At 36.5% G+C, this 12572-nt stretch overlaps 1 protein-coding gene across 1 annotated transcript; it reads left to right on the top strand.

Moving 5' to 3' along the window:
• Positions 1 to 497: 497 nt before the first annotated feature.
• On the top strand, positions 498 to 1614 carry LOC128128398 (anamorsin homolog). Its single transcript, XM_052767248.1, has 4 exons — positions 498 to 537; positions 597 to 610; positions 718 to 865; positions 1210 to 1614. The coding sequence occupies exons 1-4, from the start codon at positions 498 to 500 to the stop codon at positions 1422 to 1424; spliced, it is 417 nt and encodes a 138-aa protein (XP_052623208.1). The 3' UTR covers positions 1425 to 1614.
• Positions 1615 to 12572: the final 10958 nt, after the last annotated feature.

Consider the following 12572-nt stretch of genomic DNA (forward strand, 5'->3'; position numbering starts at 1 on the left):
AGCCTTGTCGTCCATATGAAAGGAACGACTAGATGCGAAGCTGAAATTAGTCGTAGAATACTGTCTGCGATGCAAGAGAGAGCTCTGGAGGGTTACCACCAAGTCAAACCATATTCACTCTTACACCTCTTTAATTTATATTTCAGGTCTCTCTCTCTCTCTCTCTCTCTCTCTCTCTCTCTTTCTATCTCTCTCTCTCTCTCTCTCTTTCTTTCTCTCTCTCGCTCTCTCTCTCTCTCTCTCTCTCTCTCTCTCCCCACCCATCTTCAAAACAATATGAAAACAACAGATGAAAAGGGTGACCACCAAGTCAAACCATATTCACTCTTACACCTCTTTAATTTATATTTCAGGTCTATAATATTGATTGTTTTCATCTCGGTATTTCCTATTCGTGTGGGTTTATGCGTTAGTTTCGACTGCTTTTGATATTTAAATCAAGGATCAAAGATGAATTCACTAGTTTATCAATTACCTGTTTTGAATAAATCATACCCATGGATGTGCCGTTTGATGCACTGACAACTCCCTCCATGGGTTATCCTTGAGGCGGGGTCAGTTGACAGCTGATAGTAATTACCGTATTCCCCTTGCAGCATCTACACGTCAGGTTTGGATACTATATTGAAAGAGAATATAGTATCTAAACATAGAAACAGTTTTACACATATAATGATTTATGATTTTATTTATTAATTTTGCTTGGTGATTTTGTAGGATACAAAAGTGGTGCAAGGTAGTGTGTTGGCAATCACTGACAATGTCGTGGTGTTACTGGATGAAGTTTTGAATGCTGTAAGAATGGTCAAGAAGGAGGTGGTTCAGGATTTTAATCCTTTGATCATCAATCAAGGTGCATCACTAAGTACCTTTCTGTCTCTACCATTCTCTGAATCTGTAACTGTTAATATATATGCTTTCATCTTGAGTCCCATACCCTGTTTGTTTGTAACTTTGTATATCACCTTCACAAGTCACATTTAATATATTGATGCTTGATGGTGCATCATTAGTTTATAATTGCAGTATGTGCTACTTGGACCTGAAACTACAAGGTCCCAACTTTTTATTTTTTCAATGATGTAATTCAGTAACTGGCATTAACAAGTCTTTAACCTCTTTTAGGACCTTGTGTATTGATTGCAAACTATTGTGTTGCTTAAAAATGATTCTAGTTTCTTATTTTTTTTTTACATTGATATGTGGCAGGTTCTTTGGCAGTGGATTCATCATCCACTGATTTTGTGATATCCATGTGTAAGTCATCAGATTTTCCTGGTGATAAGCTGCTGGAGGAATTGTCACGGGTGTTGAAGCCTGGTGGAGAAATCTTTTTCCATCACACTTGTGATGTTGCTGCTGCCAAGGAGACAGTAATGCATCTGATTAGTATCTTAAAGCAGAGTCATGATGGATGGAGTTGAATATGTTAAAAAAGATGAAAAGGGTGACCCATCAGCTAAAAAAGATTCACATATGTTAGATGATTTGGACCTCCATGCACCTGATACTTTGGATTCAGCCTTAGGTATTTACATACATTGACAATTTTATCACCATATTTTTGGTTGTTTGTATAGTAGATGACAACAATTTTCTATGCAGAGGTGAGCCCTCAAGAAACCAACTGTTCAATAAATGAAAAGTTAAATGTTGTGTAAGTTTTAGTTTCTAAAAAATGTGTAACAGAGTCACAGGAAAAAGATGAGATGGTTATTGGTACTGGTATTGGGAGTGATAATTCTTACAAGAGTGATTCAGATTCAGTTGGACATGAGATAACCAATTCAATGATGACATTACTGCTTCCCCTGCTTAAGACTTATTCAAGAAAGAAAAAGAAAGATGCTGATAAAATGTCTTAGAAGGAAAGAAAAGGAACTAATCAATGTCTGAAAGATGAACCTCCAGGTCAGCATTACATCTGCACAATTAAAATTTTAACCTACATGTAGTGTCAGTTTATCAAGGTTTTTTTTTTTCATCAGGGGCTTGTTTTACTTAATTGGCAGCCAAATCTTTAATTATTAATTGGAAAATATGGAAAATAATTCAAATGAAATAGTGTAACAATTTTTCTTTCTTCATTGTATTTTCCATCTAGACCTGTATGCTTTTGTTGACCTTTATAATTTCATGCAGATTGCTTTTATAATTTGTGCTATTGAAGTGAACTGGTTGTTGCTAATGAAGACATAGTTGTCCTATAATCCTTTCCAGGCCTTTTGATGTTAATGATGTCCAATTAATGATCACCATTTTCTTGATTTTATGCCAATTGACTACGTTCACCTCTATATTTCTTATCTATTCTTTTGGGAAACTTAAATGAATGTGGTTCGTACAGGTAATCCAAGCATGGTACTGTCATTTGTTGGAAATAATGTCGACTTGGAAGACAAGAGCACAGTTACAACATAAGTATTTACCCTTTTCCTTATTTTTTATTGCAGAATTTACCCCAGGAATTATTAATATTTGGAAAAAGAAAAGTTTATTTCTTTACTTATTTTTGTGTGTAAGCTCAACAAAATTTACCCCAATGAGAATGGTCTTTTTTTTCATGGAGACATCAGCTAAAACTGTTGTTGATGTTAACGATGCACTTCATGAAATTGGTAAGCTTTTACTACTTGCACATTTTAATTTTACTTCAAAAATATTTGGCTTTTATTTATGAGAAAAGATGGTTGAACACACATTTGAGCTTTGAGATATGATGTTGAAAAGTGAAAAAGATTATCAATCTGTTTGGAGTCTGTCTTGTCTACACATGGGGCAAGGGTATTGTATTGATTGCTTATTTTTTTTACTTGAGGATCTTTAAACCCTTACATCTGAATATGCATATGATGAGTTAGAATTGTTGCATAAAAATGAAAATATAAAAAATAAATGGACTATATTACACCTATCTTCTAAATCATAGGAAATTCATCTTGGAGACCTGTTCTTAACCTCTAAGTGTCGTAATGGCAATTGCTTTTTCTATTTCTTTTTTATTTTGAATTTTTCTTCTTAAACAATGAAAAAGATGATTAGACTATGACTTTTCTTTTACTTTTTGATTTTGTATTTCATCAATAATGAAAAAATAGATTAAAGAGCTATAACTGAAAATGCTACCAATTGTGATATCTGTTACATGTCGTTTTGAGTGGTCGTTTTGTGTGAGCAATGGATAAAAAATTGAGTGTTTTCTAATATATATTGTGTGTGTAAAACTCAGTTTAATTTGTTGTGTTTTATGAGTTTTTATTTTAAAATAATAAATAGACTATGACACCATAGTTTTTCTGATGGCAAAGTTGAAGTTAGTTTGTTGATGAAGTTTTTATAATTTGGAAGGCAAGTGTAATATGGTATATTTAGTTATTATTTTAGTTTTAATAATTTGAAAATATTAAAATATATATATATATATATATATATATATATATATATATATATATATATATATATATATATATATATATATTTAGGTAAATATGATATTTTAAAGATTAAGAAGGGAAAATACAATGTTTCTTCAGACATATAACTTTGGACTTTAGAAAAAAAAAATTGTTTATTTATTTTAATATATAATTTGGAAGGCAAGTGTAATATGGTATATTCAGGCATATACATGTAACAATTATACAAAATGATTTTTTTCTCATTCTGATTTTGCTTGATCTTTGTTTCTATCCTTGCTGGATTGGATGAAAAATTGGGTATTTAAGTAATTTAGTTCTGGATTCATTTTTTTTAGGCTGAACCAGAAACAAATGAAGTTTATGCACAAATAACACTCTTGCCTGGCACAAATGTTTGTATATGGCTTGTAACTCGGTTTAATCCATACCAAAGGTGTAGTATGTAAACTATTTATTAACAAATAAATAAATCAATATGAAAACCTCTCAAATATAAGTAAAATGTTGGTTGATAGTTTTTTTCTTGTTTCCAGGGAGTGGGTCAGCTGGAATGAGGCAAAGGGAGTGGGTTGACCTTTTGTTTTTTTGTTAAATGTTAATCGTTATTGAAAGCAAAAAAAATCAAAATTTAATTTTGATTTATTTGATGTCTCGTGTCTTGCAGGTTCATGGTGGTCGGCAGTCCATGTAAGTTTCTTGATTTGTAACATCTTGTATTCAAGAAATAGCAATGTACTTTCCATAAAAATTATAAATTATATTCTTTGAAAAATTTGCTAGATTGGTAAGTTTAAAAGCAGAATGTCCTGATAAGAATTAATTTTAAAAGTAGAATGAAAATGACAAGTGATTTTGTGTTGTGTTTATAGGGTTGATGAAAGCGAATAGCTTTGGAGTTAGAAGAGGAAAAGAAAGCTCAAGCCGAAAGAGATAAGATGCTGCAAATGCAAGTGTTGCATTCTTCATTTCAATTATTAGTATGAAACACAGAGTAGATGGGCCAATGTACAACTTCTTATCCATATAAGATCCAGCATTAGTCTTAAAGAATTATGAAAGGCAAGATGCAACTTTACTTAGTTGGAATTTGATGTAGAGAGTAGATTAGATGCAAATTTAGATATTGTAAAAAATAGAATTGTATGACATTAAATTTTATGCAATGGATTGTATTTTTTGTATATGATATTTTATTTCTATTATGAGACATTAAATGCAAATTTAATTTAAAAATTAATAAATATATAAATATATTTTTTAGAACATTTAAAATTATGATACGCAAAAATGTGTGTCATCTTCATTTATGACATGGCCTTTCTTGACAGGGGCTTCCTTGATACGCATTGCGTATCATAAACACGCGTGTCGTAAGGTTACGACACCAAATGCGTGTCGTCTTCCTTTATGACAGGGCCTTCCTTGATACGCATTGCGTGTCATAACCGCGCGTCGTAAATGCGCGTCGTCTATAGACGACGCGCAAAAGCGCGTCGTCTCTCTTTATGACAGGGCCTTCCTTGACACGCATTTGCGCGTCGTCTGAGCGTTTTACGACGCGCAATGAGCGTCGTAAAAGGCCTTTTTTCTAGTAGTGAATCATCATGATAGTGGGAGCATAAATGTTGTGCTTGTATGATTATTAAAACAAGTATTGCAAGTTAGCAATATTAATTATAGAAAACAAGAGTTATACTTTGCAAAGTCGTAAGGGTTGAATAGTTGTTTTGCTATAATTAAGGGAGAGAATATTATGCTTCATTTATAATCTAAAGGCTTAGGTTGTGGAATGTTAATAAATTTAGTCAAGGATACATAGTGTTATGGCATTGCTCGAATTGTGAGAACGTGGCACATTAAATATTATGGAAGAAGATTGATAAAGTATCATATCTTTATGTAAGACATTATGCATCGTATCCCATACGCTTCGGGTATAGGATTGATTGCTAGTGCTATTATATTTGACCATTCTAAAATTTTCCAAATGTCTAACGCATTTAGAGGGAAAAATGACTAGAATCAGTTTTGACTAAAATAATTAAACAACTATCAAAGGATGATCCAAAGCTCGCTGAGGGTTGGTCGCTTGTGAGTAGTTGGAAGTATGGTATTGGATGGACCGTATCGACATTATTATGAATAAATAAGATTCTATTAAGAATGAATTGTCATATGGCAAATATGGAAATGTTTCCATACTGGGAGTTGGATATTGAGAATCAATATTTAGATTCGAAACTGTTATGCAAGAAGGATGTTCAAAGGAATGTACTTTGAATGAGAGACATCATATCTATAGAATTGTTTCTAATAGAGATTAGCCAAGTCTTGATGATTTTGAGCGGTGACCTTACGAAAGAATCATTGCATAAAATGTTAGAATCTAGCATAGGTAACAAGAATTTAATATTCTTATACGTATGATAAGGATTGGGAGTTGTGAAATGAGTATGATTGGAAATGTGTTCATTTGATCTATTTCACAAAGTAAGGACCGTAGGTAAACATTGTGTGCATGCTGAGAGCATGGGACAAGTGTAATAATAATTCAAGTAAGAAGTTGATTACCCGAAACAACAAATAATGAGTAATCAATATAGTGATTAAATAAAATGTTTTATTTATACCTAGAGTTTGGGGCCATATGGGATTAGTATTATTCTTGTGTTTCACTTTGCATGTTTTGACTTCCTGAATAATTAAATTGGTTCAGAACAATCAAATTATTCGAAGGGACCACAGTCGTTCATATGTTGGAAGTAGGTATGAATGAAGACTATCATGAATTGGTGTGTGGATTGTCTAAAATGTATTAGACATAAGCAAATGTTTGCTGCAACGTTCATGAGTGCTTATGAATATGTTTGCTGCAACTTTTGCTATGTCTAATACATTTTAGACACTCAAACTCATAAGCACTCAGTTCCTTCGTAAGCAGATCTGGTGAGTTATCTTCTGACGATACCCTGTTTACTACAAGGAGTCCTTCTTCCACCCGATGTCGAATAAAGTGGTATTTTCTGTCGATATGTCGAGATCTGTCATGATCCCTCAGTTCCTTGGTCAAGGCAACCGCTCCTTCATTATTAGAGAAATTTTCCATGGGCTCCTTTATGGCTGGAACAACTCCAAGGTCTCCAATGAAGTTCTTCAATCATATTGCCTCCTTTGACACTTCACTCGCTGCAATATACTCTGATTCGCACATTGAATCAGCCACAGTCTTTTGCTTGGAACTTTTCCAAGTCGCTGCTCCTCCATTAAGGGTAAAGACATAGCCCGACTGCGAACGGTAGTTGTCCTTGTCGGTTTGAAAACTGGGGTCACTGTAATCTTGCACCTTTAAGTCATCACTCCCACCGAGGACTAGAAACCATTCCTTGGTCCTCCGAAGGTACTTAAGAATGTTTTTGACTACGATCTAATGCGCTCTGCCAGGGTTCCCTTGATATCTGCTGACCATGCTCAAAGCGAAGGCCACATCAGGGCGAGTACAAGTCTTAGCATACATAATTGAGCCAACTGCGGAAGCGTATGGTACTCGGCCATTTATGCTATCTTGACTTTGGTACCCGGGCATTGACTCTTACTCAACTTGGCATTACTTTGGATCGACAAGTGCCCCTTCTTTGAATTCTCCATACTAAAACGTTTTAGTACCATGTCCAAGTAAGTATTCTGAGTAAGTCCTATTAGTCTCTTACTTATGTCTCTCACTATCCTTATTCCCAAAATATAGAAAGCCTCTCCGAGGTCCTTCATAGGGAAGCACTTCCCAAGCCAGGACTTGACTTCCTACAGTGTCGGGATGTCGTTTCCAATGAGTAGTATGTCATCGACATACAATACGAGGAAGCTAACTATACTCCCACTGGCTTTGACATATACACATGACTCATCCTCGCTTCGCAGAAAACCAAACTCTTTGACTTTATTGTCGAAACAAATATTCCATCTGTGAGACGCTTGCTTAACTCCATAAATGGACTTCTCAAGCTTGCACACTCTATTGGGATGCTTTGCATTGATAAAACCCTCTGTCTGATCCATGTAAACATCCTCAGCCAACTTCACATTAAGGAAAGCGGTTTTGACATCCATCTGCCATATTTCATAATCATGAAATGCAGCAATGGACAGCATCACCCTAATAGATTTTATCTTGGCAACCGGTGAGAAGGTTTCATCATAGTTAATTCCGGGAGTTTGAGTGAAACCCTTCGCGACCAGTCGTGCCTTATATGTGTGCACATTCCCATCAATTTCGGTCTTTTTCTTGAAGATCCACTTGCACCCGACCCTCTTATGTTCGGGCACATGGTCAACCAAATTCCAAACTTGATTTTCGTACATGGACTGAATCTTGCTATCTATCGCCTCTTTCCACTTCGCAGACTCCGGGCCTGCCATGGCTTCCTTATAGCTGTTACGTTCATCCAGATTTATTAGTGTACTATCACTAATATACGTGTCCCCTTCTATAGTAATATGAAAACCATATAACTGGGGTTGAACTCTAACTCTTTCAGAACGTCTAAGAGGTAAGGACCCGTCAATCGGTTCAACCGGAGTTTCCTCCTCGGGTTGAGTGCCAGCATTAGAGGTTCTTTCATCGCTCGACTCTTGAATCTCTTCAAGATCTATTTGCCTCCCACTGTCCCCTTGGCTTATGAGTTCCTGCTCTCGAAATACCCCTCTCCTTGCAACGAAGACAACATTGTCACTCGGTCTATAGAATAGATATCCAAAGGATTTCTGTGGGTAGCCGATGAAAACACACCGCTCACTACGAGGCTCAAGTTTGTTGTGAGTCTCTCTTCTTACGAAAGCCTCGCAACCCCAAACCTTGATATGTGCCAACGAGGGAGCCTTCCCTGTCCACATCTTGTGAGGTGTTTTGGCAACCTTCTTCGTAGGGACTAAGTTAAGGATATGGGTGGCAGTCTCTAAGGCATACCCCTAAAATTAAATAGGTAGTGAAGCACGACTCATCATGGAACGAACCATGTCTACCAACGTTCGATTATGCCTCTCATCCACACCGTTCAACTACGGTGTCCTAGGTGGCGTCAATTGCGAAACGATTCTGCATTCCTTAAGATAGTCGTGGAATTAAATACTTAGGTACTCTCCTCGTCGATCGGATCGAAGCATCTTGATTTTCCTGCCCAACTGATTCACCACTTCTTGTTTAAACTCTTTGAATTTTCAAAGGTTTCTGACTTGTGCTTGATTAAGTAGATATACCCATATCTACTATAATCATTAGTAAAAGTCACGTAGAAGCGGCTCGCATCCCTTGTGATTGATCTAAAGGGCCCACACACATCGGTGTGTATGAGATCCAATAGACCCTCACCCCTCTCACAAGTGCCAGTGAAGGGTGACTTGGTCATCTTTCCAAGTAAACAAGACTCACACACGTCATCGTCCCTATGGTCAAATAATTCCAACACTCCATCCTTTTAGAGTTGGGCTATGCATTTCTTGTTGACATGTCGAAGACGACAATGCCACAAGCATGCTTTATCTAAACCATTGGATGAATCCACACACAACACATCATTTCCTAAGTTATCCACAACCACCATAGTTTCATATATTCCATTACAAGGCAATGCTTCAAAATAAAATACACCATTAAGATAAGCATTAATAGAACCTTTTTCATTATCAAATGAATATCTAAAACCTTGTCTATATAAACCATGAAACAAACTTATGTTTCTTGCCATATCTGGTGAATAGCAACAGTTATCTAAATCTAATCCTAATCTACTACTAAGCATTAAAGAGTAAATTCCGATCTTGGTGACAGCGCAACGATCTTCTATTCCCCATGATCAAATTTATCTTCCCATGCTCCACATCCCTATCTCTTTTTAGGCCCTGCAAATCAGAACAAATGTGAAAACCACATCCTGTATCAAGTACCCAAGAAATAGAATGTGATGAATCATTAGATTTAATTGTGTAAATACTCGAAAATCAGAACAAATGTGAAAACCACATCCTTGATGGCCTGTAGATATTCTGGGCAACTTCTGTTCCAATGGCCTTTTTTATGGCGGTAGTGGCACTCTGCCTCCTTTGGGTTAGAGTTGGGTTTAGCAGAACCAACTTTGGTTCCACTAGAAGATGTACCATCTTGGGAGTTACCCTTGTGGTAGCTCTTTGAGGGAGCCTTCCTCTTCTTACCCCTCCCTTGCCCAATTACCAAAACAGGGGCAACGGTTGGAGCGGGAGTTGATGCAACAGACTGATCCTTGAGATTGCTCTCAGCAGTCCTTAGCAAGCCTTGAAGCTTGCTCAAGGTGACCTCTTCCTTATTCATATGGTAGGTCATACGGAACTGGTTGTAGCAGGGAGGCAGGGAGTGAAGGATGATGTCAATCGCCAACTCTTCATCAAAGTTAACATTCAAATTTAGAAGACGATCAACATATCTCTGCATCTTTTGCAGATGAGCGGTAAGGGACTCTCCACTACCCATTCGGGTAGTGATCATTGAAGTGATGATCTCATACCTCTCTTGCCTCGTACTTTGGTGGTACCGGTCCAGCAAAGCTTGATGCATCTCATAGGGATACATGTCCTCATAGGACTTTTGGAGTTCGGAAGTCATTGTCGCCAGCATGATGCAATGGACTTTCATGGCATCACGCTCGTGGGCCTCAAAGGCAGAGATCTCTTCGGGACTAGCAGTGTTCATGTCGATCTCCTTCAGCTCCTTATCTAGGACATACTCTTTGTCCTCATAACGGGTGACCATTCTAATGTTACAGATCCAGTCGTTGAAATTGTTTCCGTCGAATATCACCCTCCCACACAACTTCATGAGTGAGAATGAGCCGGAGGAACTTGAGTCAGAAGCGTTGTTGTGGTTCATGTTCGACATCTGAAAAGGAAAAGAACAAAGTTTGATTAGTAATGAATCCCTAATTAAACACCCAAATGAGAAATTAGGGCTAGGATCCAACAACATTATTTACATATTAGAAGAGGGATGTCGGAATCTAACATGCAAATAACTTGAAGGTAAGTGAATGATGACTCACTAATTATCCACCATGAAAAACAAAAAGAAGATTAGGTTTTAAATGTATTGAAAAGTCCTAGATCCATTTGAGATTCATTGAACCTTTCAATGGCATGTTTAAATCTCGATATGTCCCTCAACTTTGTGACTAGGATGCTGAAGATCACAAAGTGGGTGTGAATAACCATGCAAATGTACATGGTGCCCTCATTGTTACAGTCACGTATTCGATGTGCCGGTAACCACACACGCCCCATCGAACTATGACAAACAATAAGTCACCCTTTTCCACCTTTGCTTAGACCCAATTAGTGTGCCGGGTAACCACATACGCTCCACTAACGTCTTAGCAAGGGTACAAAGTGTAGTTTCATGGAATTGCATCAATTCACTTTGCCTAAAGTAACTAAGATTGAGAATTTTGTAAAAACATTTAGTTACTTTAATAATTCATTATACTTATTAATGACAAAGGGTTGCCCTATCCTACCCGTTTGGCTAACGACCCTCCACCAATCAAGGAAGTGGTGGGTGAGAGTGGACACCCATTAAATGGCCACTTTATAGGACATAACCTTATACACCCCCTCCTTATAGATCGGCTTCATGAATGAACTTTTCAAAACACAAAGGCTCAAATAGCAAATAATTTCAAATTAAACAGTTAATTTAACGATTATCTAAATTTGACCTAATCAAGATTATTTTAGAGATAATTTACCAAATTAATTTAAATAATCAACTTTTATCATATAAGGAAATTATTATTCAAATAATTAGAAATTATCTTTTGTTTTGGTAAGGATAATCACATAGAAACAATAAAATTCGGATTTTATTATAAGAAAACGATTTTAGCAATTATCCTTTTATCAAAACAACAATAAATCCCAAAATATCCTCTGTCTGAGGCTCCTGCTCGCCGAGTCCCCTTATGGACTCGTCGAGTCCACAATGGGACTTGTCGATTCAGTCAAGCAGATTGCACAAAAACAATTTTTTCAAGCAAGATCAAAACATATAGCATCAAATACAATTGAAACCAGACATAGCTCTGATACCACTGATGGGTTTGATCCATAAGAACATTCCTATGTGTACATGCAAACCCTAAATACTTGGATCTAGGTTTCACTATAGTACATGCAGTTCATCCAAGATTTGAAACCCTAGATCTAGGATATATATTACAAAATCAATGTAACTAATGAGATCTAGATGATTACCTCTTGAATAAATCTTGATCTTTTTTCTTCTTTGAGGTTAGAGTCACAAGTGTAACTCCTCTAATGGCTTACAAACACCAACTAGAAAGAGGGTAGTATATGAGAGAGGGATGAGGCACACAAAATCGGCTCTAGGGTTCTTAGAGAAGCAGTGGCCGATTTTTGTAACCTAGGGGTTATATTTATACTGTGAGTAGCTAGGGTTTCAGTCAAACCCCTGATGGATAGCTTAAACATTAAACAGTCCATGGAACCTTCTGGAATAAGGCCATGGATAAAAATATGATGGGATCCCATCATAATTTCGTTCATCCCATTATCCATTAGGTTTCCCAGGCCAAAATACAAGTATCACACATTTGACAGTTTAAGTCCCCTTTATTCAATTAATCTCTTTTAGTCACCAAATTAATTCCTAATTAATCTATGACTAATATTAATCAAATAATATGATTTCTCCTTTAATATATTATTCTTATAATATGTTAATAAACCTTAATATGTTCTCTCTCTCCATTAGTTACCCTATCAAGTTACTATGGTGAAGGCAACCCAAAAGGACCATGCACAACCGGGTCAAGTACTTACCAAATATAGTTACAGGCTTAGACATTAATCCAACGAGGGAAACTCGACGTCTTGGTGGCTGAGTGAGAAACCCTAAATTTTAGGGTTTTGCACCCTATATAATCTCCTTAAATTCCTAGGGTTAATATTTTAACAGCCTCCAAACCCCCCATATCGGTCCTTGTGAACCATAATCATCTTTCCCTCTCATTTGTGAGCTAGTGTGGTATTTTCGAGCAAAAGAAGAAGAAAGTTGTTGGAAGGAAGCAAGGATCTAGCAAGCAAAGCTCACATCTTCAGTTTGACACTCTTCTTGAC

This window comes from Lactuca sativa, chromosome 1 (genome assembly GCF_002870075.4).
Source record: "Lactuca sativa cultivar Salinas chromosome 1, Lsat_Salinas_v11, whole genome shotgun sequence".
Taxonomy (NCBI): domain Eukaryota; kingdom Viridiplantae; phylum Streptophyta; class Magnoliopsida; order Asterales; family Asteraceae; genus Lactuca; species Lactuca sativa.